The sequence below is a fragment of the Cordyceps militaris genome (genome assembly GCF_000225605.1).
Source record: "Cordyceps militaris CM01 unplaced genomic scaffold CCM_S00003, whole genome shotgun sequence".
In the NCBI taxonomy this organism is placed as follows: Eukaryota; Fungi; Ascomycota; class Sordariomycetes; order Hypocreales; family Cordycipitaceae; genus Cordyceps; species Cordyceps militaris.
In genome coordinates this window covers 4,500,985-4,525,619 of record NW_006271971.1, presented here as the reverse complement: position 1 = coordinate 4,525,619, position 24,635 = coordinate 4,500,985, and the positions used below count along the sequence as shown (strand labels likewise).

General features: G+C 55.1%; 11 protein-coding genes across 11 annotated transcripts; 6 read left to right on the top strand and 5 right to left on the bottom strand.

The window, feature by feature from the left end:
- Window positions 1-2,540: 2,540 nt before the first annotated feature.
- CCM_05032 (peroxisomal membrane protein Pex17) lies at window positions 2,541-4,637 on the bottom strand (the record flags this gene model as incomplete). Its single annotated transcript, XM_006670177.1, has 1 exon — window positions 2,541-4,637. One exon carries the CDS (start codon window positions 4,635-4,637, stop codon window positions 2,541-2,543), a length of 2,097 nt encoding a protein of 698 aa, XP_006670240.1.
- A 310-nt stretch (window positions 4,638-4,947) lies between these two features.
- On the top strand, window positions 4,948-5,449 carry CCM_05031 (uncharacterized protein; the record flags this gene model as incomplete). The annotated part of the gene is made up of 2 exons (XM_006670176.1): window positions 4,948-5,246; window positions 5,329-5,449. The coding sequence occupies 2 exons, from the start codon at window positions 4,948-4,950 to the stop codon at window positions 5,447-5,449; spliced, it is 420 nt and encodes a 139-aa protein (XP_006670239.1).
- Window positions 5,450-6,475: 1,026 nt separating this feature from the next.
- CCM_05030 (protein-S-isoprenylcysteine O-methyltransferase) lies at window positions 6,476-7,288 on the top strand (the record flags this gene model as incomplete). The annotated part of the gene is made up of 1 exon (XM_006670175.1): window positions 6,476-7,288. The coding sequence occupies one exon, from the start codon at window positions 6,476-6,478 to the stop codon at window positions 7,286-7,288; it is 813 nt and encodes a 270-aa protein (XP_006670238.1).
- A 159-nt stretch (window positions 7,289-7,447) lies between these two features.
- CCM_05029 (diacylglycerol O-acyltransferase (DgaT), putative) lies at window positions 7,448-9,180 on the bottom strand (the record flags this gene model as incomplete). The annotated part of the gene is made up of 3 exons (XM_006670174.1): window positions 7,448-8,671; window positions 8,738-8,778; window positions 8,889-9,180. 3 exons carry the CDS (start codon window positions 9,178-9,180, stop codon window positions 7,448-7,450), a joined length of 1,557 nt encoding a protein of 518 aa, XP_006670237.1.
- Window positions 9,181-10,515: 1,335 nt separating this feature from the next.
- On the bottom strand, window positions 10,516-11,185 carry CCM_05028 (uncharacterized protein; the record flags this gene model as incomplete). Its single annotated transcript, XM_006670173.1, has 2 exons — window positions 10,516-11,087; window positions 11,152-11,185. The coding sequence occupies 2 exons, from the start codon at window positions 11,183-11,185 to the stop codon at window positions 10,516-10,518; spliced, it is 606 nt and encodes a 201-aa protein (XP_006670236.1).
- Window positions 11,186-13,634: 2,449 nt separating this feature from the next.
- Window positions 13,635-14,380, top strand: CCM_05027 (uncharacterized protein; the record flags this gene model as incomplete). The annotated part of the gene is made up of 2 exons (XM_006670172.1): window positions 13,635-13,689; window positions 13,761-14,380. 2 exons carry the CDS (start codon window positions 13,635-13,637, stop codon window positions 14,378-14,380), a joined length of 675 nt encoding a protein of 224 aa, XP_006670235.1.
- A 117-nt stretch (window positions 14,381-14,497) lies between these two features.
- CCM_05026 (uncharacterized protein) lies at window positions 14,498-15,247 on the bottom strand (the record flags this gene model as incomplete). Its single annotated transcript, XM_006670171.1, has 1 exon — window positions 14,498-15,247. The coding sequence occupies one exon, from the start codon at window positions 15,245-15,247 to the stop codon at window positions 14,498-14,500; it is 750 nt and encodes a 249-aa protein (XP_006670234.1).
- An 861-nt stretch (window positions 15,248-16,108) lies between these two features.
- CCM_05025 (uncharacterized protein) lies at window positions 16,109-16,648 on the bottom strand (the record flags this gene model as incomplete). The annotated part of the gene is made up of 2 exons (XM_006670170.1): window positions 16,109-16,422; window positions 16,498-16,648. 2 exons carry the CDS (start codon window positions 16,646-16,648, stop codon window positions 16,109-16,111), a joined length of 465 nt encoding a protein of 154 aa, XP_006670233.1.
- A 1,351-nt stretch (window positions 16,649-17,999) lies between these two features.
- On the top strand, window positions 18,000-19,022 carry CCM_05024 (Ferritin/ribonucleotide reductase-like protein; the record flags this gene model as incomplete). Its single annotated transcript, XM_006670169.1, has 3 exons — window positions 18,000-18,093; window positions 18,149-18,334; window positions 18,391-19,022. 3 exons carry the CDS (start codon window positions 18,000-18,002, stop codon window positions 19,020-19,022), a joined length of 912 nt encoding a protein of 303 aa, XP_006670232.1.
- Window positions 19,023-19,715: 693 nt separating this feature from the next.
- Window positions 19,716-21,723, top strand: CCM_05023 (protein PFS2; the record flags this gene model as incomplete). Its single annotated transcript, XM_006670168.1, has 2 exons — window positions 19,716-19,803; window positions 19,946-21,723. 2 exons carry the CDS (start codon window positions 19,716-19,718, stop codon window positions 21,721-21,723), a joined length of 1,866 nt encoding a protein of 621 aa, XP_006670231.1.
- A 2,173-nt stretch (window positions 21,724-23,896) lies between these two features.
- Window positions 23,897-24,466, top strand: CCM_05022 (uncharacterized protein; the record flags this gene model as incomplete). Its single annotated transcript, XM_006670167.1, has 1 exon — window positions 23,897-24,466. The coding sequence occupies one exon, from the start codon at window positions 23,897-23,899 to the stop codon at window positions 24,464-24,466; it is 570 nt and encodes a 189-aa protein (XP_006670230.1).
- Window positions 24,467-24,635: the final 169 nt, after the last annotated feature.

Sequence of the window (24,635 nt, the reverse complement as noted above, 5' to 3'; positions counted from 1 at the left end):
CCATCGTCGTCGTTGTTACGGCTGGAGCTGTTGTTACCAGAGCCGTAGGAGCTCGAGTTGTTGTTGCCACCAGACGATCCAAAGCTGTCATCGTCGTTGTTGCGACGGCTGGAGGTGTTTCCAGTGTTTCCAGAAGATCCATACGAGCTGGTGTTGTTGCCCGACGAGCCGAAGCTGATGTCGTCGTCGTTATTGCGACGGCTAGAGGTGTTGCCAGTGTTGCCAGAAGATCCATACGAGCTGGTGTTGTTGCCCGACGAGCCGAAGCTGTCGTCGTCGTCGTTGTTGCGACGGCTGGAAGAGTTGTTGTTGCCCGAGCCATAGCTGCTGGAGTTGTTGCCAGACGAGCCGTAGCTGTCCTGTGATGGTGTTAGTCAGTTGACTCATGAGCAGCGGCCATGAGACAGTATGAGAGCCACGTCTCATGACGTACGGTGGTCTGCACCCGTGATGTTAGCAGTGGCATTACTGTCACTGATGAGCTGCACTTACGTTGTCGTCGTTGTCGCGGTAAGACATGGTGATTGTGGTGGAAGGGATCTTTGAGTAGAGAGATTGTTGATGAATTGTGCAAGATGAGCGAATAAGACACAGGAACCAGGGGAAGGAAACGTCGGGGCAGCACAGGTTTATACTACAAGCTACAAAGGTACTTCTGAGCTCTCTCTCCCTCATCCCGAGAAAGCTTCAAGCTACATGCTAGCATACCGCATACCCCTCACGCCATGGGCGATGGGGAATGACGTTTGCGATTCGCCTAGGACAGCTGAAAGCTTCCGACACGGGCTAATCCACCATCAAGTGGCATCCAGAGAGTGGGAGGGTGTGTGAGTGACGATGCCGTAATAGCCCGTGCAGTGTCGTCTACGAATATTTTCGGGGCCAACCAGGAAGAGCTCAGGGGGGCCGAGACGGAAGCAGGTTGTTTGGAACCAGCACCGCTCCGGATTTGCGGGCTTTCCCTACATTCACCCCCCGACGGCCGTAGCCGCGCACCATCAGGCAGCTCTAACTTTGAACGGGGTGTGCGCTCTGGAAGTCTGGAACGGCGGTCCATTAGAGCGGTCGCCTGTGCCGCGAGCCGGGAGGAGCCCTTCCATTGGGTCACATCCAGGACTTGCGATGTGAGAGACTTGTCTGTTTGAGCAACTAACGAATACTGGTAGCTAGCCTGTAGAGAGAGAGGGGTTTGATGAGGGGGCAAACTTGTGGTTAGGTGCGGATCAGACCAGCGCTAGCGAGAGACATGCGGCGCAGCAAGAAGCTTGTCGAGCTGGCAAGCTGGGCATTGAAGCGGCCACCCACACCTGTTGTCCATATAGTCGTGGTCCAGTAGTTCCGCAACTAGCTCGACAATGGCGCAACTCGAAGCAGTTCATTGGCTTGCAGCCTCGCTCCTTAGCCAGCCTACTTCCTTCTTGTGAGGAGGGGTAACCGGAATCGCCTTGCCTGGTCTTGGGGCACACTGTTATCCGCCCCGCAAACCCCTGAGGTGCAAGTCCATGTCGAGCTGTCGCCAGCACGCCAGGTGTGGCTGTGGGATCGACTGGCTCCGTGGCTCCGAGGCTGGAGCTGCGAGGAGCTGGACTCGGCGCGGCGGATGGTTGGTGGTTGCTGCACATGCGCTGCTCCGACGCCTTGGTTGGGTGACATGCATTGCATGTTGCCATCTTGTCGACCAATGCCTGGGGAACGGAGAGATGGAGGCACAGTTTCTTGGCTCGATTGCGGGGGTTGAGCCATTGATAGAGGTTTCACTGAGGGAATAAGTAGCACATCGCCTCATTACTTGTCCAGTCATGCCAGTGCATTTGCAGTTAAGGGGCGCAAAGCATTGCAAAAGCGCTATTTGGATGCCACCTCTCGGTATTCCGTCTCTGTGCGGATATGAACTCGTTAATGTGGACATTTATGTGCCTACATAACAAGTTTCTGGTTTGGTCATATTTTCTAATAAATGGGTTCTGCCTCCCTGCATCATCGGGCTCAAGGAAACCAACCAAGGTTCATATCATGTCCACTCTATCCATGCAAGACCGGGTCCGGCCACTATTACGTGTTACTAGACGACGTATGCTCGTTGACTGCCTTGAGGTGATGATTTGGATGCAGCTGGCAAATGCATCATCGCTCTCTCCGAAGAAGATTTATCCCAACTCGTCCCGGCTGCAATACTGCTCCCTAATAAGGGCTGATTTTAGCACCGTGCTTGGCGGGCTGCTAATGTGTTCGTCTGATGCCCCCTCCAGTTCCTCCTTGATCCCCTCCCGCGGGCGTCATTAGCTCGCTACGGACGAGAACCCTTGTCGCCGAGATTGCGAGTCACCGCGCAACATTTCGCTGCAATAATTGCCCGTCTAACATGTTTTGCCTCCTTTCTTGTACTACGGCTCGGAGACTAGGTAGAACGGAAGAGGCCCTCGCAGAAGATGGCGTGTGAGAGGGCGCGTACGGTATCACCATGGTATATTCGCTGCATTACGCCTTCCCATCTATCTATCGTACATGTCTTTACAACAAGTAAATCTACACCAAATATCTTAAAGCTTGCTCTCCGCTGGCATGAGCGCACCGCTCATCATAGGCAGCTCCGCGGGCCTGGCTTCTCCAGAGAGCACCAACTCCCGTCCACCCTTGGTTCCCCACCATGCAACGCCAATCGCGGACCGCTCCACGTCCATCTCGCCGTTGATGAGAATGTCCCAGAAACGCTCCATAACGGGCCTGCGCACCCTGGGGTCCACAATCTCGTTGAGCGTCTGCGCAGCGACCGTCATCCACTCCTCCACAAGCGGCAGCGGCAGAAACGGCAGGGCGTCGATGAGGGCCAGCACGAGCGCGCTCTGTGCCGACTGCAAGGTCTCGCCACTCTCGGCTGAGGCCGCCTGCGCCGTCTCGTCAGGGGCCAATGGCAAGGTGGATGCAGTGGTGATGGCGCCGAGCAGCATCTCGAGCAACGTCTCGCCGAGCAGGGGCTCCTGCGCCGCGATCGCAAAGGGCGGCGACACCATCTGCATGACTGTCTTGAAGGCCACGCGGAACTGCCGCGGCGAGATCCGGACCGGGAACGACTCGAAAAGCTTCACAATGTAAAATGGCGCGAGCTGGATTGTGAGCGCACTGTGTTGGGGACACGAGAGTACTGACAGGACGGCGCTGTGGGCGGACTCGAATATTTGGAGCATGGTCGGAGACGCCGCGCCGTCAAAGCCCAGGTACAATGTTGCTGGCTTAATGATAAGAGCATCAGCCGCTTCTGTCGTAAGAGAAAGAGGCATATGCTCTGCGACATTGAGGTAGTAGAGGTCCAGCGTCCTTTGCAGGTGCGCCGACGGCACTGAAAGGCCTTCTGCGGGTCGAAAGTCGGCCAAGAAGTTTTCGCAGGCCGCACCGCTCCTGCAGATGACGTCAAGCGACGTGAGATATGTGAATGTGTACACTTGAAACGAGTCGTTGCCGTTGACCGAGGATATAAAGGAAATGTTGCGCAGTATTTGCAGCGACTTGGCCACGATGACCGGGGCGACTGCTTCGTGCAGCATTTGCCGGTCGAGAAGGCTCCGCGATACAATGGCTTGCAACGTGGCCACGATGCCAAACATGACTTTCCGTAGGACCTGCCAGAGGACCGGCCAGGTTGCCTGTAGTGTCTCAGGGGTGAGCGCGGCGCTCGCTAGGCCGAACTCAACGCTACTGAGGCGGTTCTTGGCCCAGGCGTCGAGCAGCTTGTGAGAGAACAGAACCAGGTCATCCTGGGCCTGCAGCACAATGTTGGTGTCCGTAGTGTGTGTCGCTGCAAAGGCCGCCATTTTTGCCAGGGGTCCCATGTTGCTCATGACGGGTCGCCGGTCCATCTCGACGAGTACGGCAAAGGAGGGCGCGTGCTGCGGCCAGCTACACGCGCCGGCGCCGCCGACGGCCTGGGTCACGTCGCGCGCAATCTCCTGCAGAAAGAGGCCGTCGTTGCAGCCCTCGCGCAGCATGGCCCAGAGCAGGACGGGCAACAGCACGTCGCAGTCGAGCTGTGCCTGATGGTACTCCGACAACAGTGGGAAGGCGTAGTTGAGGGCCATGACGATGGCAGCCTCGGCGATCGGGCCGTCGTCGGCGTGCGACTGTAGCGCCAAGTTGGCCGCTACGACGACGGCCTGCTGCAGGGTGCTGCGCAGGCCGCGAGACAGCGTGCGGCGGTCGTTGCCCTCAAAGCCTATAAGCACGCCCGTCAGCACGAGCAAATGCTGCCAGCGCTCGGAGCGGTCATCGGCGCCCTTTACAACGGCGCGCGCCCAGTCATCGGGCTTCAGACCGCCGCTCTCGCGATCCTGTCCCGCCGGGGGGCGCACGAAACCGTCGGACTTGTTCTTCCTCTCGAGGGCTTCAGCGGCGTCCCGGCTGACGCGGAGGGCAGCGGTGTTGTAGATGCTGACAACGCGCAATGCGTGTGATAAGTCGAAGCCGGGCCGCTGCCAGATGGCGGGCGCTGTGAGTAGCTGAGAGGTGAGGACGCCGAGATTAAGCGGGTTGGAGAGATGAGTGAGCAGGTGGACGGTGGTGCCGAGAATTTGTTCCGACTTGGGTTCGTCGTGCACGTCCTGGTAGTGCTGCAGGAGCGTATTGAGAAGCCGGTCGGCAGGCATGGTTTCGGGTGTGTGGCGCAATGCCGGGCTCGGGAAAACTGATGATATTCTCGTCAAGTTTTTGGTTTGTAGAGGATGCACATTCGAGATAGCCGTTCGGGGTCCCGCGGCCTGGCATTGGCGGGTACCGAGGTCTGTGAGACCCACTGGCCGCAAGACGCTTGCCAGACCCACCCCCAACCGTTTGAAACCAGACGCCCGATGCTGAAGCATTCATCACTGATGATGCATCAGCCATGACTTGAACGACGACTGTCACCGAGGCTTGTCATCACAGGCCGTCGCAGCCGCAGCCGCAGCGGTCGCCGCCATGCCGGAGTCCCCGCCCAACTACAGGACGCCGCCGTTTCCTTCGCTCAACGTGCACACCCTCTCGGACGAGACGAGCAACAAGATCTACACCCTCTACCACATTGGCGACGTCTGGCGCTTCACGGTCGTATGGACCGTCATTGTCTACGCCGTGTTCCACATGGGCGCGGTGATAGTGGCGTTCATAACGCACGGCTTCAAGCGTCGCTCGTGGAAGCTACTATGGCTCGCGCCTATTGTGTATCTAAGCGTCGCCGGTGTGGAGGCGGTGCTTTCGGGTAGCATAGTCGGACTAATGTGCGTTAGAGTCCCTTATATGATACTTCGAACTGTGGCTTTTGGTGAACTTCGGCGCGGACGAGGCTAACTTGGCAAACAGAGTCGGGGCCGTGTACCATTCGGGCAACTACGAGATGAACACCTGGATCCCGTGCATATGGGGCTTCATCTGTCTGCTCATTCTCCTGATCTCCTCGTTTACAATCCAAGGCGCGCTGTAGAAAAGCAGTGTGATGGGGGTGTTTGACTGCAGGCGATAATCGGTGCAACGAGACCATTTACGACATATGATGCTACATGAGCGTCCATTAAGGGTATAATTAGGGCCACTGGAGCAGTTTCTGACAATATCAAACCAACGTTGTATTTTTATTGAGTTGCCGTGTTCCGTCCCCTCATTGCAAATGATGTTCCTCAAAACTCCGGCGTGGTAACTAGTTGTTGCTAGTGTAGGGTAACAAAAGGACACGGCACCAAAAAATATATCACATGCAAAAAACAAATCCTCAATGATGGCTGCATTCGATGCAAAGGTACATTATGTTCTACTGTCGACTGTCCTCCGAGTACCGCCTATCTTCAGCAAACGTGAAATACATTCGCGAAATGCAGGACACCTTGCCTGGGCACATTCAAGCCAACGGTAAATGGGTGGTACCTTATTAGAGGCTGCCTGCATATGCAGGACAGAGAAGGCGACCGCAGCGCGGAATTACCCAAAATACCAAGATTAAAAAAAAACACAATACTGGTCAAAAGGTACTAACATCGGTTGACCTGCAGTCCTTGTAGCCCTGCTAATCTGTGCACAGCTCGATGCTGTCTGACCAGAGATCTTAATCAGTGGTGACGAGCCGCCACCTACCCGGGAAGAGGTCATCATAGCTGGATAACCTCATTGACGTCCAACGAGACTCGATCAGCCAAACTCGACATGTAGAAATAATATAAAATTGAGTTTGTCCCACGACTGGAGATGGCATGCGATTCACGCCGACGTGCAAACCGCCACGACCCACCACAGTAACAGTGAAGCTATTGTTCTTGAGCTTGCAACGGCGCGAGGCGTTACACGCCCCACCAAAGCTCATCATCAGCAAACAAGCCTTTTTTGCCAACGCTGGCTCTCCATGATCCCACCGTCGCCTCATTCCTTGCAATTTAACTAGAAGATCATCCATCCCTCTTCTGGAACTTCTCTGGCAGCAATGAACCGATAAACCAAGTCACCCCCCCCGTCTTCTGCCATGGCCAGCTTTCAACCGCCGCAGCGTCGTCGACAACCCGCCTCCTCCACGCACGGCAACATGTCCGACACCGACTTTGACGACGACCCTCCACGTCCTCTCCCCTTCGCCGCCGAATTGTTCCCCGGGCAGCCGCGGTCCCTCGCCGGCATTGCCCTGCGCGCCTTTTGCCTTGGCGCCGCCGCGTCCTCCGCACTGCTTCTCACGATCCTGACGCTCCTCTTCTCCAACTCGCCCGTCTGGCGCGCGCCATTTTTCCTGCTGGCTCTGTCGACATTTCACTTCCTCGAGTTCTGGGTTACCGCGCGCCGTAATACGCTCGTCGCGACGACCGACAGCTTCCTGCTGACAGCCAACTGGCCCGCCTACGCCATCGCCCACGCCGCCGCGTTTGCCGAATGCCTCGTCGTCTCCGTCGTCTTCCCGCGTCGTAGCTGGGGGCTCGGCAGCCTTTGCCTCGCTCTCGGACTGGTGCTGGTCGCGTTGGGTCAGCTGGTGCGCTCGGCGGCCATGCTGCGCGCTGGGGCCAGCTTCAACCACCAGATCCAGTGGCAAAAGGCAGACTCGCACACCCTCGTCACCACGGGCGTTTACGCCTGGCTGCGACACCCAAGCTACTTTGGCTTCTTCTACTGGGGCCTGGGGACGCAGCTTGTCCTGGGCAACGTGGTATGCTTCTTCGCCTACGCCGCGGTGCTATGGTACTTTTTTAGCCAGAGGGTCCGCGTCGAGGAGGCCAAGCTTGTCGAATTCTTTCAGGATGACTACGTGCAGTATCGTAAGCGAGTCGGTACGTGGATGCCATTTATCTAGGCCAGGCGCGGGCACGGGCGAAAAGGAATAACAAATTCTGTATGGTGATGAAAATGGCAAAAGCCGAAGCACAGACTGGTATTGGATACTGTACTCTGGCGAAAAGGCGCCTCATTTATCTAGCGGAGAATAAAGAGCAGTCATTTGTTCACAAGTAGGCTATTTTGTCCCAGATGGCATGGGCTGGCGGCTAACACTTCCGTACTTGGCCTGCCAGGCATAAAAGTACATGAGCGCGGCAAACGGCTGCCCGAAGATGGTAAAAGACACCCAGAAAATGGCATTGCCTAGCACCTTGCCGCCGTTACCCATCTTCCTCTTTTCCAGAGGCGCTGTTAGGGCAATTAGGGGCAACTGCAAGAACATGCCAAAGAACGCGACGCCAATGATGTTGTGCGTGGGGACGCCGACGAGAACCTCGTGCAGCACCGCTGAGACGAAGAAGACGGCAAAGCTGGCCGTCGAGGGCTTCCAGCCGCGGCCGAGCAGCGGCATGTAGACGTGTCGCTTGAAGTAGGTGTAGACGGGCCGGTTCCAGGTGCGCCAGTAAGACCCCAGACTCTCGCTGTTCCACCAGTCGTCATAGAAGAAGCGGTCGCCGAAGCGCGTCACCTCGGCCAGCGCGTTGAGGAAGGACTGGAAGATGGCGAAGAAGCCGGCCAGCCAGATGACGAGTGAAATCGTCGACAGCTTGAGCAGACGCTCGAGGATGGAGAAGAAGTCGAGCGACGCAATCTTGTCGAGCGAGTTGCGCAGAACCGGCGCCGCGTACTGCGCGCTGGCGAACCAGATGAAGACGGACAGGCCAAAGACCTCGCCAAGGCGCTTGGCAACGTAGATCCAGCGAATCTTGTCGGTACGCGGGTACACGGGTTGATAGACGAGCGTGGGCGCCCACCAAAAGTACGTCATGTTGTTGACAGTGATGTTCTCCGGATACGGGCAGGCCTTGTAGAAGTCGGGAACCGATTCGCCCTTGACGGGGTGGAGGTAGGCATGACGCAGGTCGCGGTTGGTGAAGGCGTACGAGGTGGTCTTGAGCCAGACAATGATGGCGTGCGTCTCGGCCATGGTGCCCATGAAGGGGTGGTGGACGTGAAAGTAGACGACAAAGGTGGTGAGGGCGAGGGCGAGTGTGATGTTGAGCATGTGCGTCCAGGCAACGACGATCCAAATGTTGTGAAACTTGCGGCGGTCGCGCTCCGACGGACCCGTCGCGCCTTCGACCATGCGCCGGCGCGATCGGATCGCCTGACGCGCGGCAGCGAGCTCGATGAGGTAGGCGACGAGGAGGTGGCAGGGGATGAGGCAGAAGAGGCCGAGCCCGACGAGGACGTCATGGCGGCGAAAGTCGTGACATTTAAGGCAGATGAGGACGCCGTACTGGTAAAAGTTAGCTGAATTCCGCCACAATTGAACAAACGTCGTATGATTCTTCTTTCGGCGTACCTTTTGAATATTTTCAATCATTAATCGCAGATTGCCAACCACTACCAAAACGAGGCGTTAGTGAGGGGCATACAGTCTCACGTCACGTCACACATGCGCCGCCCGTCATGGGTGCGCACACACGGCGCGAAGCGACCAACAAGCAACTTACCGAGGACAATAACCATGAGGTTGCGGAACCCCAGGAAGCTAGGCGACACGTTGGAGTCGTGGCTCAAGCAGGATGGGCGGACAAGCGAGTGCGTAGCCTCAACATGGCGATACTTGGACGTCGGTTTGCGCGAGCGCGTCGCGGGCGGCGGCGCCTCGGGCAGCTCCTGCTCCTGCTGCTCGTGGAGTTGCTGCGTCTGCGTCTGCGTCTTCTTTGCGGCCTTGCTATTCGATCGGCGCTTCTTGGTCGTGGCCGGCGACGTGGCGACACCTGTCGTCGTGCGGTCGGACATGACTTGGCGGAGGGGGTCAAGGTGATACGAATTGATGAAGGGAGGACTTTGGCGATGGCAAGGAGAAAAGAAGAGGGAAAATTGAAGGGAGAGAAAAAGGAAGAGACGGCAACGTTGGTGGCGGCCACCAAAGGAAGCTTGGAGGGGAACAACGGTCGGTTGTCGGCGCTAGCAAAGAATGTGCTGCAGCTAAAAGCTCTTTGGTGCAGACAGGAAGCTGGAAGCTATCGCTATCACTACCCACTATGTAGAGCCTTAGTATGCACGACGCTATGGCGATGGCGGCGACGCCCAATGCATTGTAGTATGGTAGCGGTGCCGTGAAAAGGATTCTGTTCGTAGTGACAGGCATCTTTGATTCTTCATGAGTTTGTACTTGATCTGTTATCTCCCTCATTGCGCCAATCCACAAAACGTCTTTGACACCTGGATGCGTGTGCCGCGTCACTGACATGTCACTGGCCTTCACCACACCAAACGCCAACCCCAGCCACGCCAAAGCCCGCGCCACGACCCGCTCGCCGGCCTGGGCCCGCTCCCCCCGAACACACAGGGGGGGGCATCTCCAGACGGATTGGAGCAGGCATTGTGAAACATTTTCCATTAACAAAGCGAATCGCTAACTAATCGTGATTCCTGATCCTGCTATTTTTTTTTAAAATCTATTTCTAGATCTTGCTATGAGGTGTTTGTCTGCACATTCTATCGTTCCTTGCTGCTCCAATGCACTCTCCTGCAGCCTCGTCCGCCACAACGGCCCTCGACCTCAATCTGGCACCGCCGGAGCTGCGGGTCTCTTCCTTGCCCTTCCTTGCGTCTTCTTCCTATCCCAGTTGTTTTATTAGTCCCTTCACTCGTTAGCGGCTCCTCGGCGGGCGCGCCACAGCTCGATCTCCTCGAGGCTGAAATAGAGTCACCGATCATTGTCCACGGAAAAAAATTTCATCTCAAGGCACATGTGAAAATCGGGCAAGAAGCAGGTGCGCACCGGGTACACCCGGCTTTGTCCTGTCTGGCGGGTATCTCTGATCAGTCGGTATGCTTTGTCCTCACTGCGACTACAACAGTAGGTAGATGGTATTAGAGTATCAACAGGTTTGGGAAATAGTAGTTCAACGACTAGTAGACCTTATCATATCTAGCAATATCACGAGGACTACACAAAGGTTTCACGCTGCATACACCGTGGTCAAGGGAAAAAATATTTGTACACGTTGATTATCATTAAAGCCTGCCCTGGGCACAGCGTCCCAGCAGACAACCAGTCACTATCCTAGGCGGTTTAACACCGCTACTTAGAAATGACCGACTTTTTCGCAATCGACGCAAGGGTATTTACAGCAGAGCAACAGCGACGGCAACAGCTGCGACAGCGCCACCAGCGACACGACCGGCACCAGCGGTGACGGGCTGGCTGGTGGTCGGGTTGGCGCTAGCGGTGCTGGTGACGGAGGGGACGACACCAGTGCCGGTGGCCACGCCGCTGCTCACGCTGGGAACGGGGGCAGTACCGCTGGGGGCGGGAACAGGAACGGCGGTGCCGGTGCTGCTGGGGCCGGGCACGGGGACCGCAGTGCTGCCGCTGCTGGGGACAGGGACGACGCCACCGCCGCCGGGGTTGATGGGGGTGCCGGAGGGGAGCGGGTTAGACGATGCCGGCTCGGGCGCGGGCTCACAGCTGACGGTGCTGGCATGCTCCGGCTGGGCGGAGGTCTGGGGCTGAACAGACGGCTCAGGCTGGACGGAGGACTGGACCGAGGGGACGGAGGGCTGCACGGAGGGCACAGCAGGGACCGACGGCTGGGGCTGAGCGGTAGTAGGCTGGGCGGCGGGCTGGGTGCCGACCTGGACCTGACCGTCGGCAATCTGCGAGACAGGGGCGCCGACCTCGGCAGCAAGGGCAACAGCTAGGAGAATTTGATGTTAGCACTGAGTGAGTCCAGTAGCAAGGGGCGGCTGACGGCTGCTTACTGGCCAGAGCGGTAGCGATGGTGAAGAACTTCATTTTGACGGGGCTGTGTGAACGAGTGTGATTTGGATCAAGAGGGGAAGAAGGGAACAGAGAAAGAGCAAGGAACACAGACGAGGGAGCAGGCTATATACACTTTGCAAATAAACTGGGTATTAAAAGGAGAAGAGCATCGGCGCACGTCTTGTCATGTCAAGTCCAATCAATGGACGTAGCGAAGGGACCGTCAAGGCGACCCGACCCCCCCTTCGCGCTCCACGCAGACCAAACAAGAGTGACAAAGCACACAAAGCAAAAAGACAAGATAAGATGTTGGTAGCGGATGGGCACGACTAGCCACACGTCGAAACTTGATCGGCATGCAACATGCCGCTGAGCCGCCGGAGGGGATGAGGGAGGGCCGTGGGTCATCCCACTCCCACTTCAACCAAGTCGAATGTTTGGCGGCGCCCAGTGCCCAGCCAATGGTGGTACGTGTACGGTTCGTCATGGACCGTTCATCGCTCGCGATCGTCATCTCCAAAGGGTAAATGGCCCCCGCGATCCTCTCAGTCTGTAACAATGGCGCGCACGAGTCGCCCGGTTTTTCTGCTTCTTGTGGCTTGGTCAAAAACTTGTTTCCCGCCCCCGCCCCCTTGAAATATCAAGATCAGGACAAATGCAGCAGCACGCGAGATACTCTCTTGTCAACGTTGGACGGTGGCGCCCCCTTCTACTGCAAGGTACAGCCGCCCGGCCACGGGAAGGATTTCTCACCACGCCACCTGCTTCAACTGCAGTCCCAACCAAAAAGAAACCCCCCCGCCACTAGCCGCTCTGCAAACTCAATGGCTCAGACACGCATCGGCCGGCGTTTTTTTTTAAGTAAAATGGGGAGCCTGAGTGCCTGACTATCATGGCCAAGAAAGCCCAGCATGCCCAGGAACCTTTTGCGCTACGCTCCACTCGCGACAAAACTCAAAATCTTTCTTTTCCTCCCTCCCTGGAAGACTCTGACTCGGTGCCTCCGATGTACAACAGGTGGGACTTCGGCGGTACATACCCGTAACGTCTTCTCTGCTGTGCTTTTTCGGTCGTCAATTGATTTGTCTGCTTATTATTAAGTTGGTTGGATGCGGATGGCCAAGCCGACCGTCGCCATCCCATCCACACCCTCTCACCCTCAATTGCCAACCACTTGTTCGTCGCCACCTTGATTTTCGCTGTCAATACGTGTGTCTAGCAATTTAAACGCCCTAAAATCCTTGTCCTGTAGCACACTCTCTTGCATGCGACCGTGTCTTGCCAAGTGACCGGCAGCGTATTCGCAAGCTGATGTCCTGGTTGCCATGCAGACAATCGCGATTGCTCAATCATATAGCACCCATTTGTCAATTCCGAGCAGTGGGATGACCGCTTCGTGGCAACTACTAACTGGCTACGGCGACCACATCAACAAATTTTCTTCTCAAATCACGTCGTCTTCGGAGCGTGTCTTCCGTGTTTCCGCACGCGCACAGCTGCAGCGCTTGGCAAGAGCAAGATCGATGTATCCCAAAAATCGACTCGCAAACATGTAGTTAGCAACTTTATGCATAACCCGATAGATTCTTCTCATTGGTCAGGCTTAGTAATTCCCATTGCAATGTTGCCTGGTTAGCCAGCATTGTGCGAACCACTCAAGGACGGATACTAGGGGCCGAAATCTACGAGATGTCGCCCTCAACAGCGCTTATGCGCACTACTTTAGTACTTCGGTATAGTTAGCCCCTCTATTAGAACGTACGAAGTGATCCCCCAAGCCAGAATAGCAGACGTTGGTGGTAAGCCGTGTTTAGCTGCGGAAATGTTGTTTCCTACCAATAGTGTTAATAGACGTGCCCAATATGTGTATGTGCCTGCCCAATAGAGAGGGAGGGGGCATGGTTGTATGTCGCGAAAGCGTCACTTTTTTGTCGACAGCAACATAAATTCCGTTCAGTGTTGTCCAAGTTGATTGCCCTTTCAGCCAACAACTTCCACACAAAGCCCAATTCTATGGATGATTTGGCTCTGATTCGATCGTCAATAAACACTGCACTGTCGGCATCGCACAAATTTTCATAGAACACTTCCCTCGCTCACTGCGTGATGAAGCGGTGTCCAAGTCGGTATCTCCGGCCATTTCTATTAAAATTCCCAAAGCCAAGTATGAGACTCGGGAGAGCCAATTTGCCTTTCTACGACTTGGAATAGCCGCGGGCTATCCCGTTATCCCTTAATTATGAGAGAGTAGTCAGTGGTGTTAGCACGAAACAACTTATTGACCCTGACAGTAGGTGCGAATAGTCTGAGAGATAACGTGACTTGCCCACCTCGGACGAATCGTTGCGCCACGGTGATGCCTAAAGTTGGGTTTCCCCGCTCACTTCGTCCTGACTATCAACATCACTTCACCTGGGTGGTTTGTCCAGTAAATCCTGAGCCCAGTCGGATAGGTTTGTTCCAAATAAAACCGGAAGTAATAATGGAACATGGAGAGTCGGCGACGCGGCTCCTCACGAGCGAGGGCATGCGAAAAGGTACGAGCAACAACCTCAATGCAGTATGCACAGGAATGACTGATGTGCTCTCACCTGTTCCTCCAAAGCAGGCCTTGATGCTCTGAACGAAGAGATTGGAAAGAGTGAATTGCTTATGAGCGTGGCCCCCATTCGGCTCATTTCCGTTGGCGGCTCCCTGGCGGTCCTGCTTTGCGGCAACCGAAATTCGTCTACGGATATTGACTGCATACTTGACCCTCAAGTGGCCGAAAATGAAGAATATGCGGCAGAATGGACCAAAGTTGTTGCCGACACTGCCGTTGCAGTCAACTTCTACCAGGGCTGGCTTAACCAGCAGCTGGCCATATTCATCCGCCGGGACAAGCGCCGAACGCTCTTCCTAGAATCCATCCAGCAAGGCATTACAATTTACGAAGGGGATCACCTGATCATATACGCAGGACTTCTTAACTGGGCACTGGAGCGCAAGATTCGGCGAGTCGCCCATGCAACAGACCGTCAAAGGGAGAAGAATGTCGACACGCCAGATGCAGCCGCCATCATCAAGCTGATGGCAAGCCGAGATGAGTACGCTACGCCGCTGACGTTTGAGTTCCTGCGGGGGTTGAATTACAATGGCTTTGACGTTGCGCCCACGGATGGTGCTATCCGGGAGGTCGCGAAATTCTATGAAGAAACGTACGGAAATGTTGGCATAACGGAGAAGTAAACAAGCGGGAATCGCACAACGGACCACGAAATATTAAAAGAACAACTATCTGCTATCTAGTCAAACAAAAGTGAGTCGCCGTTAGTGATACGGATATTGCTGTCGGGCAAGGTACAATTATACAGAGTAAAAGTCGCCGGTAGCTATGAAAATGTTGCGCCGGTGAAATGGACTTTCCACATAAGCACTTCTTGCACCAAGTAACAATTTCTTCGGGAGTGGTCCTGCCGTCGATGTCCATGATGGATACGCTTCAGGAGAAGCGGGAAGTGGCTCCTTGTAAAGTTTTATAAATAGAGGGTCGTCGCGCCGCAGTCCCAGCTGTATTCTCCAGTTGAAGCATTCGACAAGAGTTTCCGCCGTGGCCGCCAGGACGGCGTATTGCTCCTCGTCTGCGCACCTGGGATCTGGGATGTCGGCTGTTGCCCAATTCGTTTGACCCCAAAAGTACTGCGTCTCGGACGCGATGAGATCTCCGTCCCGCGCGCAGACGGCCTCGTAGATGCGGTACAGTGCCCGCAGCGGCGTGTCGCGGTGGCGCCACAGAGGCATGATGCGTAGGAGCTGTAGGTCGTGCGCGCGTCGGTCCACCGATTTCGGGTCCGCGGCGATGCGCCGCGGTGGCAGCGGAAGCGTGGCAGCAAACTGCCACGTTGGAAACGGCCACAAGAGGCCGAGGACGAAGAGGGCCGGGCTCGCGGGTGCAGGATACTGAAGGGCGCGCGCGTAGCGGAGGGAGCGGCGCAGGCCGAGCGGCGACTGGGATGGCAGCAGGCGGCGTCGGAGCTTGATCAGTGGCCATCTGTATTTCAGAGGGAGGTAGCGGAAATTCCACAGGTACGCCGCCGCTGCCCTCAGCCACTCCATTTTGCAAAGGCGCGTATTTGGGGAATGGCGGCCGGCTGCAGGCTTTTTTGCCCCTTTTCACGAGAACTGGTTGGGTTCATCGTCAAGCGGTGACGTGGTGCAAATTGGCTCCGTCGTTGGGAGTGATTGGATCCACGTGATTTATGACGCAGCTGGGGGTGTCTTGACGAGGGTATTGACCACCACGGCTCAAAATAGAATTCTGTGGAATAATTATTCTCTTTCATCTCTTGCATGCGAAGTCATGTATTTAAGACTGTCAGATCAAGCAACACTCCAAGCGGTTGCCCATCACTGTCTTCTATAGCCGTATTGCTTTACTTGAAACGTCAAAAAAGTAGTTGCAGGTCTCTTTAAAAGCTCTGCCGTCTAGCCAACATGTCTCTTTTGGCTGCGCCACCGACCATTACCAACAACCGGAATCTAACAGAGACAATTGAAGTAATTGGGATATATGGTTGGTGGCAGCTAGCTAGTGTGGTCAGCTACCCTGGGGTGCGTGTTTCGCCATGTCAGCAACACTTCTCATGCGACCAATCATTTTTACGACTCGTAGATTTAATATATATTTGGCTGGGTGAATGTACCAAGTGTATTAAGCCTCAAAACTAAATGGAATAAAGGTGGTTTACGTTTTGAGTCATGGTGAAGTCAGTAGCAATTCACCAAACCGCTGTTATTCTCACAATCACATCGCACCAATTCTCGAATGTTCAAGTTGAACTGGTATTCACTTGAAAATGTGGATAGTGTATTGGTTATTATGTATTATAGCTCTATTTCCAAGGCCTCCAACTCAAGTATTGACCATAATACACAGAGAGATCCGTCGGGTACGGTGATCGTCAAGGGTGCCGCTATTTACAGCAGAACAGCAAAAGCCACGACAGCGGCCACGGCGCTGCCGGCAATACGGGCTGCACCGCCAGTGACGGGGACACTAGTAGGGTTGGTCTGGCTACCAGACGTACCGGGATTGTTGCCGCCGGGGTTGTTGCCGCCGGTGCTCACGCCGCCGGTGCTCTGAGCACTGCCGGTCTTAACAACGGTGAGGGAGGGCGAATCGCAGCTGGTGGTAGGGAGAGGCGAGCGAGTGACAACGTCGTTGGTTGAGGAGGGCGTCTTGCAGTCAGGGCATGTCACAGTTGTAGACACGTTGGCGGCAACGGAGACGGCTGTTCAAGTTCATTGTGTAAGTAAGAGCAATTCGGAAAGACTGATTGACTGGCCAAGCAAGGGAGCCAACTTACAGGCCAGGGAGGCAACGATAGCAATGAACTTCATAGTGACGGTGTTCAAGAATAGTTCAACGGAGGAGGACTGAAAAATGAGGATAAACACTGCGTAAGGATGTAATAATGAGCGGTATGTGAACCTTTGGAAGAGGAAAACAGCGGGCATAAGGGTAGTAGTAGTTTACAGCAACCAGCTTGGTCCGCATCGAGTCAGTCGCCGCTCGTCATGGACAAAGTAACCTCGGGTTAGAATGGGGTACTAGCTCCGTCTGTTTGTCCGGCATATATGAAATGGTGTTGAGGCTAGCCAGGGATACATGCCTTCCGTTGGCGACTGTCCGTGTGAGCAAAGCAAATGTCGCTCGCTTCGCCCCGCGCGGACGTTCCCAAACCCGAACGCAAATCCGACAACAACCTTTCCCCCATAATAGTGTATCAAATACTATACGTCGTCTCTGGGCTATTTTATTCCTTCCCCGGATGCCCGCGGTTCCGAGCTGGCAACAATGGGGCGCGAGGCAGGCTAGCGGTTGCCACCATTCTTAGCGAGATCTGTTGCTGCACGGCACGCCCTGCAACTACAGCTAGCTAGCCGTGTTTCGTTTCGTTTAATTAGACACATCTTGAAAATCCTACGCTATATCAATGTGCCTGGCTAGAGGCGCATGCGTCCCGCGTCGCAGGGCGATCCACTGGTTGCTGGTAACAAGTGCTGAAGCATTGAGCCGGTATGGATGCTTCGTTTCGGCGATGAAACAAACATGGCATCGCCTGTCTCTCCAAGGTAAACTAGTTAGTTATGTATGAGATCAGATTCTTCCGTCCTGTCATAGATTCTGCCGACGGACAGGATTACTATTTGGGGAGGAGGTTCAGCGCGATCGATCAGGCTAGTTACCGCTTTGGGAAATGGGCGTCGCCGGCTGGTCGAGGTGCCGAGCGAGGCCGCCACCGCAAGGCTAGCCGGATACTAAGAGTTAGGCAGTTAGTTACCATCAGATAAACGTAAACTACCAACGTGCCAACCCCAAAGAATGACACGCTTGACCGGCACGCCGTGCATCCGTGCGACCTGGGCAGCACGCCAGGGTTTGTTTTGGAATCAAAGTTCTCGGTATACATGGCGGAAATTGCCTTTTAGTGAACAAGCTTGTTGCTATTAGTAACAAGCTTGTTGTTGTTAGTGCGTGCTGAGCTGCCCTCCATGACGAAAGCTTCGGAACATGGCCTGGAGGCACCAACGCTAAAACGGGCCAATGTGTTCTTCTCCTTGTACTGGTCAATGTCATGGAGTCATGGCCGGTTGAGAAACATGCCGATGTAAGACTAGTCCTGTGCTCTGGAGCATTCTTTCCGTCCCAGATGCGGCTTGGTGCCAGCTTGTGGCAGCCGGACGCGACAGACGGAACAATAAAAGCATGCTGCCAGCCGGCTTGTAACGCGCCTTCCTTCTCCTCCTCTCACTCCTATACACACAGCCATTTGATATCATTGTACAGTCATCAGCACCTATCACAATGCATTTCTCTCAAGCTACCATTGCGGCCGTTGTTGCTGCCGGCTTTGTCTCTGCCGCTCCTACCATTGAGAAGCGTGCTGGCATCACTGATGGTAAGAAACTTTGCACGAGGTGGAAAACTCAGAAGCGAGATCTAACATGAAGCAGCCGACATTCTCCAGTATGCCCTGACCCTGGAGCATCTCGAGGATACCTTCTATCGTGATGGTCTCGCCAAGTACTCCGAGGCCGACTTCCAGAACGCCGGATTCGACCCCAAGGTTTACGCCAACTTCAAGACCATCTCCAGCGATGAGGCTGCCCATGTCGACTTCCTGACCAAGGGCCTCACTGGTAAGCATCTACTTTGACCTTTTCCCTACCTACACCCACTAACTAACCCTCCTCAGCCGCTGGCGCCAGCCCTGTTGCTGCTTGCACGTACGAGTTTGGCTACAAGGATGTCAAGACTTTTGTTGCCACCGCTTCCATCCTTGAGGGTGTTGGTGTGTCCGCCTACCTCGGCGCCGCCGCCGACATCATGTCCAAGTCGTACCTCACGGCAGCTGGCTCCATCCTGACCATCGAGTCGCGCCACTCGGCGTACATCCGCGCCAGCCTCGACCAGAAGCCCTTCCCCCAGCCTTTTGATACCCCTCTCTCCTTCAACGAGGTCTACTCCCTGGCTTCGGCTTTTATCACGTCCTGCCCCGATACCAACGCGAAGCTGCCCGTCAAGGCCTTCCCTGCCGTTGCCGTCGCCGCCGACACCGCGCAGCCGATTAAGTCTGGCGACACGATTGTGCTACAGACCCCCGGCTACCTGCTCCAGGGCGCCAGCAGCGACACCAAGATCTACGCTGCCTTCATTGCCGTCACCGGCCCCGTCTTCGCCGACGCCACGCCAGTTGACGGTGGCTTCCAGGTCACCATCCCCGCAGGCTTCGCCGGCCAGACTTACGCTGTTCTTACCAGCTGCAAGGACGCTGTCAACGACGACACCATCGCTGCTGGCCCTGCCATCATCGAGATCTCTTCTTAAGTGGTACCGCTCAGTGTTCAAACTTGTTTGCGTTGACCTGATAACCTTAATACGTCATGTATAACTGAATAATTATTAATTGAAACATACCAAAAAATTATAACCTAAACCAGAATTGAACCAAAGTTTGTCACCCGCTCGGGAATTTTATGTCGTGACATACTTAACCCTGCTGCCTCATTCGAACGTTTGCCCTACCTATTTATTGTTTCCCCCAGTGTTGAACAGTAATCTGATTGCCTTTCAAGGCTTGTTAACCTGGTAAAAACTGTAAAACCTACCCGGCAAAGGGAGCCAAACCTTTCGCCTGGATTTTCTCAGGCACATTCATTCTCTTACTTTCATTTTCCCAAATTTTAGCCAAATTTCATACGATTGAAAACGCTCCGAGGCAAGTCCCGGTTGGTACCATTTGGTATGACTAAGCATCTCCCATCATGTGATTCAGCGCCAAAAACCTGGAGCCCGCCAAATTAGCGTAGGCAATGCGCAGCGAGCTTCAGCGCGCCGGGAGACATCAAACAACACCTCAAACCATCTTATTAAAGATAAACCTGGGCCGTTTAATACTCAAACAAAATCGTCCGGTTCTATAAAGCTTTTCCGCTTCACATCACTCGGCTACATCATAGGCGCATGTGTCACAGCCTCCAGCGCTAATCGCACGACCAGGCGGGCCCTGAACCTGGCAGCATGGCCTACGAGCCTCGCGGAGACTACAATGATCGCGGCGGCGGCGGTCAAGGACAGGATGGAGGATTCGTCAAAGTTAGAGGTCGACGTATGTGCATAGTTGCGTCATAATCTGCCGTCTATGGCAGAAGGCCAGACCCATGGCGGGGACTGACTATGAGCTCCAGCTGACACCTCGCAGGACCTGTGACCGACTTCAGCTCAACCATAATTCACTGGCAGCGCAATAGAGTACCCAACTATAAGGGCTCATACATTGGCGAAGCTGAGAGACCTAGCCCAAGCTACATTATTGATGTTTGTAAACGGTCTGGGATATATACTGGGCGCTGCGCTAACCGAGGGCCAGATGCTGCCACCTGTCGCAAGGCCGACGAATCCGGCAGACACCATTCCAGCCAAACATCTACACTCGTCCCTGAACAAGATCAAACATCCTGTCAACGTGGTTCGATGGACGCCAGAAGGCCGTCGACTTCTCACCGCCTCGACCAGTGGTGAATTTACACTATGGAACGGCACCGGCTTCAACTTTGAGACGATCATGCAGGCACACGACTCGGCAATTCGCGCGCTAGAATACTCTCACAGTGATGACTGGCTCGTGTCTGGTGACCACGATGGACTCATCAAATACTGGCAGCCCAATTTCAACAACGTCCAGAGCATCAATGCTCACTCGGATCCGATTCGCGATCTGGCATTCAGCCCCAACGACGCCAAGTTTGTCACAGCGTCCGACGACTCTACCTTGAAAGTGTTTGACTTCGCTTTGGGATCGATGGAGACAAAGCTGGAAGGACACGGCTGGGATGCCAAGTCAGTCGACTGGCATCCGACAAAGGGTCTCCTGGTTTCGGGTTCCAAGGACCATCTAGTTAAGCTATGGGATCCGAGGACAGGTCGTTGTTTGACCACTCTACATGGACACAAGAGTACGATTACCAAAGTTCTGTTTGAAAGAGTACGGGGTAGCTGCTTGGCCACTTCTGCACGAGACCAGACGGCGCGTGTTTTTGACCTGCGCATGATGCGCGACATTTGTTTGCTCAAAGGCCATGAAAAAGACATTTCCACTGTCGCATGGCATCCTGTTCACGCCAATTTGCTATCTACTGGCGGCATGGATGGCTCACTGTTCCACTACCTGCTCGACTCACCCAACACGCCAGCAGGCCAGCAGCTCACCGTGGCGCCCTACGACAGCCCGGACCCGACGACAACTCCGGCACAGTCCATCTGGCCAACTCACAAACTCTCGTTTGCGCATGACTACGCGATCTGGTCGCTCGATTGGCACCCGCTAGGCCATGTCTTGGCATCCGGCTCCAACGACAGAATCACGCGCTTTTGGACACGTGCGCGCCCCGGCGACACGGACGTCTTCCAAGATCGCTACCACATCGGTGAAGCGGCGGCGGAGGTGCAAGGCACATGGGACCGCCGCGGCTACCGTCGGCAGCGGCAAGAAGAAGAGCAGCAAGAGATTGAAGATGAGATGGACGCGCTCGTCGACCAGGATGCGCAACGGCCTGCCAACGGCGCTGGCGGGCTTTCCTTGCCTGGCATTCCCGGTCTCCCGCTTGGCGGCGGCAGCATGGTGCCTGGAATAGGGTCGGCCGTGCCGCCGCCTCCTCTGATCCCAGGTGTCGGCGCAAACGGCCTTGTCCCCCCGCCCGGCCAGTTCCCGCCGCCTCTTTTCCCCATGCCAGGCATGAACGGCGCTCCCCCGCCGCCTCTGCCGGGCTTCGACTCCAACAACCCCCCGAACCCGATGCAGCTGCTCGAAATGATGAAGAAGGCGGGCATGCCCCTCCCGCTCCCGGGCCAGCTACCGCCAGGTCTCATACCGCCGCCCGGGGCGGGCGGCTTGCCGATTCCCCCGCCTCCTATTCCCATGGGCTTGGATAAGAACAGTGACAACGGCCGTCGACGAGCCCCTTTGCCGAGCCAGGAGGACAGCCTGCGGGAAGAGCAACGACACGGACACTACAAGCGGATACGGTAGGGACGATGCAATTTGGAAAAGTGGCGGCTAAGGTTTTTTTCGGGTCATCATCAGTTCCGGCGTAATGTATTTGATCGTACTTCAGTGGTGGCCTTAGACAAGGCGTGTAATATAGAAGAAGCCTTAAATGCTTTCAATATGGCGCAATATGCAAGTTACCTCCTGAAGCTAGTCGTTATGGCTTATAAAGACATGCGAGGGAGTAAATAGACGAAGCTCGCCCGCTGCCAACGCTTCAAGGCTTCACCACCTAATTAGATCAATGTTGCTCATACCGTTGACTCACTGTGAACTTTGCTCAAAATGCCACCGAGAGTCTTGGTTTCTTGAACGCAACTCGAGACAAGAAGTATTTGGTTAGTCCGTTACTTGAAGTTGCTCTCCCGTCGATGTTGGCGTCCTGGCTGGCTACTGCCTCCGCCCGCGGAGGACTCCTTAGCCCGTATCTGCCTCAACGTGTGATACGTCTGGTCTTACGAAAGGGACAAGAGCCGCATGCACGTAACTTCGGACAGTGGCTCCCCTCCCGATTCGCCGCGTGGCCGCCTTGCCTTGGCAGCTTGTCTACGCTGTCGAGGGCTGCCGCACCTCCGTCGACGCGGCCATGTCAGGTGTGCCGAAAATGGAAGAAGCAAGGACGAAAAAGGGAATACCGTGGCTTTTTTCTCTGAAAAGAAGCCCTTCTCAGCTGCCACTTTTTGGGTTCTTTTCAAATTTCACAAAACCTTGCTCCAACACGTGTAAAACCAGCACAGCTTGAATTGCTGTATAGTTTGCGAATGAGCTTCTGTAGGAAAAGCTAGTCTACTGGATAGGTAAATCTCTGGATGTTTGGTAGTTTCAAGAAAGCTGCAGAAAGCCTGTTTCCGCGCGGTGTAGTTGATTCTATGACATCTTTGTCTGATGCAGGCCGGAGGACAGTCTCGCGGATACGTGTCGGTGAGGTAGCTGAGGTTGCAGCCGTTAGACTTGGAATCCGCGGCCTGCCCCGGAGAATGTAAGATTACCTGCTTCTTTGGGAAGAAAAACGATATGTAATCAAGCTCGAGCAAAAAATCTTGGAACAGCGTGCCCATCGCGCGTCAAGCAGCAGGGATGTTGCATCCGTCGGCCGGTAGCTGCACTTTCAGCTTTCCAATTGAATACGAGTTCCGAAGGCCGCCGAAGCATGGTATGGGCGGCAGGAATAAGGACACTTTGATAGGCTATAGCTGAAAGAAACATTGGATGATGGAGCGTTGAGCAATCAAGCTGCAGTTCTTGGCGTCAGCCACGGCCATCAAGGTTGCTTGCTCCGTCACGACAGGCAGCTCTGAATTTAAGCTTAAATTTTCCTGTCTCGAGACATAGCTCCGCTCTGCAGATTTTTTTTTTTACATAATAGTCGTTCATGTATAACTACCTGGTTCAGGAGTAGAGAAACTCGGCTCCGACCGAGCAAGCAGAAAATAAAACTCTAACAATGCTTCCCAGGCTAGCTCACAGGAAGCGAAAGTCAGGTCGTCTTTGTTGGATGTGCGATGCGGCGGAGTGGATTTACTGGTAATAACATGTATGTAATTCAGCCATCCATCTATGCCAAGACTTCAGCTCCATCGCCGAAAATACCGTGGTATTATACCATGTCTCTGATTGAGGCGCGAGAGGGGAGGACATGATGCTCGTCCTCGTTGGCTACTGTCTTAATAGAGGAGAATCGATGCCGTCGCAAGTTTATGCCTGTGCAATATGCTCTCCTCTTATAGGACTGCAATTTAGTTGGTTATTTTCCGTCCGCCGCCAGCCGGTGACCTGCATGAGTCGATACTGGGGCACAACACCACAGAGGTTCTCACGAGGCGTCTTGGCAGCGCAGCCAAGGTGTGCTGCAGGTTGTAGTTTCCATACAAAGAACTGTGGCTCAACGGGAGCTACATCTATTAGGAGAGCCAAAATTGCCTAGTTGGTGCCTGTATCTATTGAGTGTTTACCTTAGCGACCCCCTAGCCACAGATTGTAGACGACCTTGGTGGCGTGGTTGACTGTTAGTCAAGCCCTAGCCAAAGCGAAGTCGAAAGTCTTGGTCCTTGCGGCAGCCGGGTATAAAAGCAGCCCACCTCCGCCCTTTGCTGACCACATCTTTTGTCCTTTTCCTCTACACGTCCATCAAATACCCCTTTGTTGCTAGTTCAAGATGCAGTTCAAGTCGCTCGCTTACGTGCTGCTCGGCCAGTCGGCTCTGGTCGCCGCGCAGTCAGCCACCACCACGGCCCCATCGGCGGTCGCGACGTGCGAGCCGCACGAGGACCACTGGCACTGCCCGTCGGGTGTGGTCCAGCCGTCGCTCAACCCGGACGGCTCCGTCAACACCAAGGCAACCCCGAGCGCGTCGCAGGGCGCGAGCGCGTCGCAGAGCAGCAGCAGCCATGATGATCACGACCACGACCACGATCACGACACCACGGCGACTGGCACAGCCAGCGGCAGCGCCTCGGCCTCGGCCACCACCACCGTCGCCACCGGCCCCAACGGCTGCACGCCGCACGGCGACCACTGGCACTGCCCGTCGGGCGTCGCCAAGCCCACCACCCCTCCTCCCGGATACACGCCGCCCGCCTCGTCCAGCGGTGCTACCACCAGCCGTGCCTCAGCCAGTGCGACCCCTTCGGCCACCCCCGTCGCTGGTGCTGCCGGCCGTGTTGGACCCCTCGGCCTTTCCGTCGTTGTCGGCGGCGGCCTCTTGCTCGGCGCTCTTTTCCTGTAAACTCTGCCGCGGCGGAGACAGTGTACAGAAGTCGAGATGTTCAAAGATCGATTCCAAAGGCAGATGGTGCTATCATAATCACATGGAAAAGGGTGGCGGATAATATGTACATGGCTGTGTATCAATAGACATGACAATAGCAGAATACGAAAAACAAGTCACTCGACCC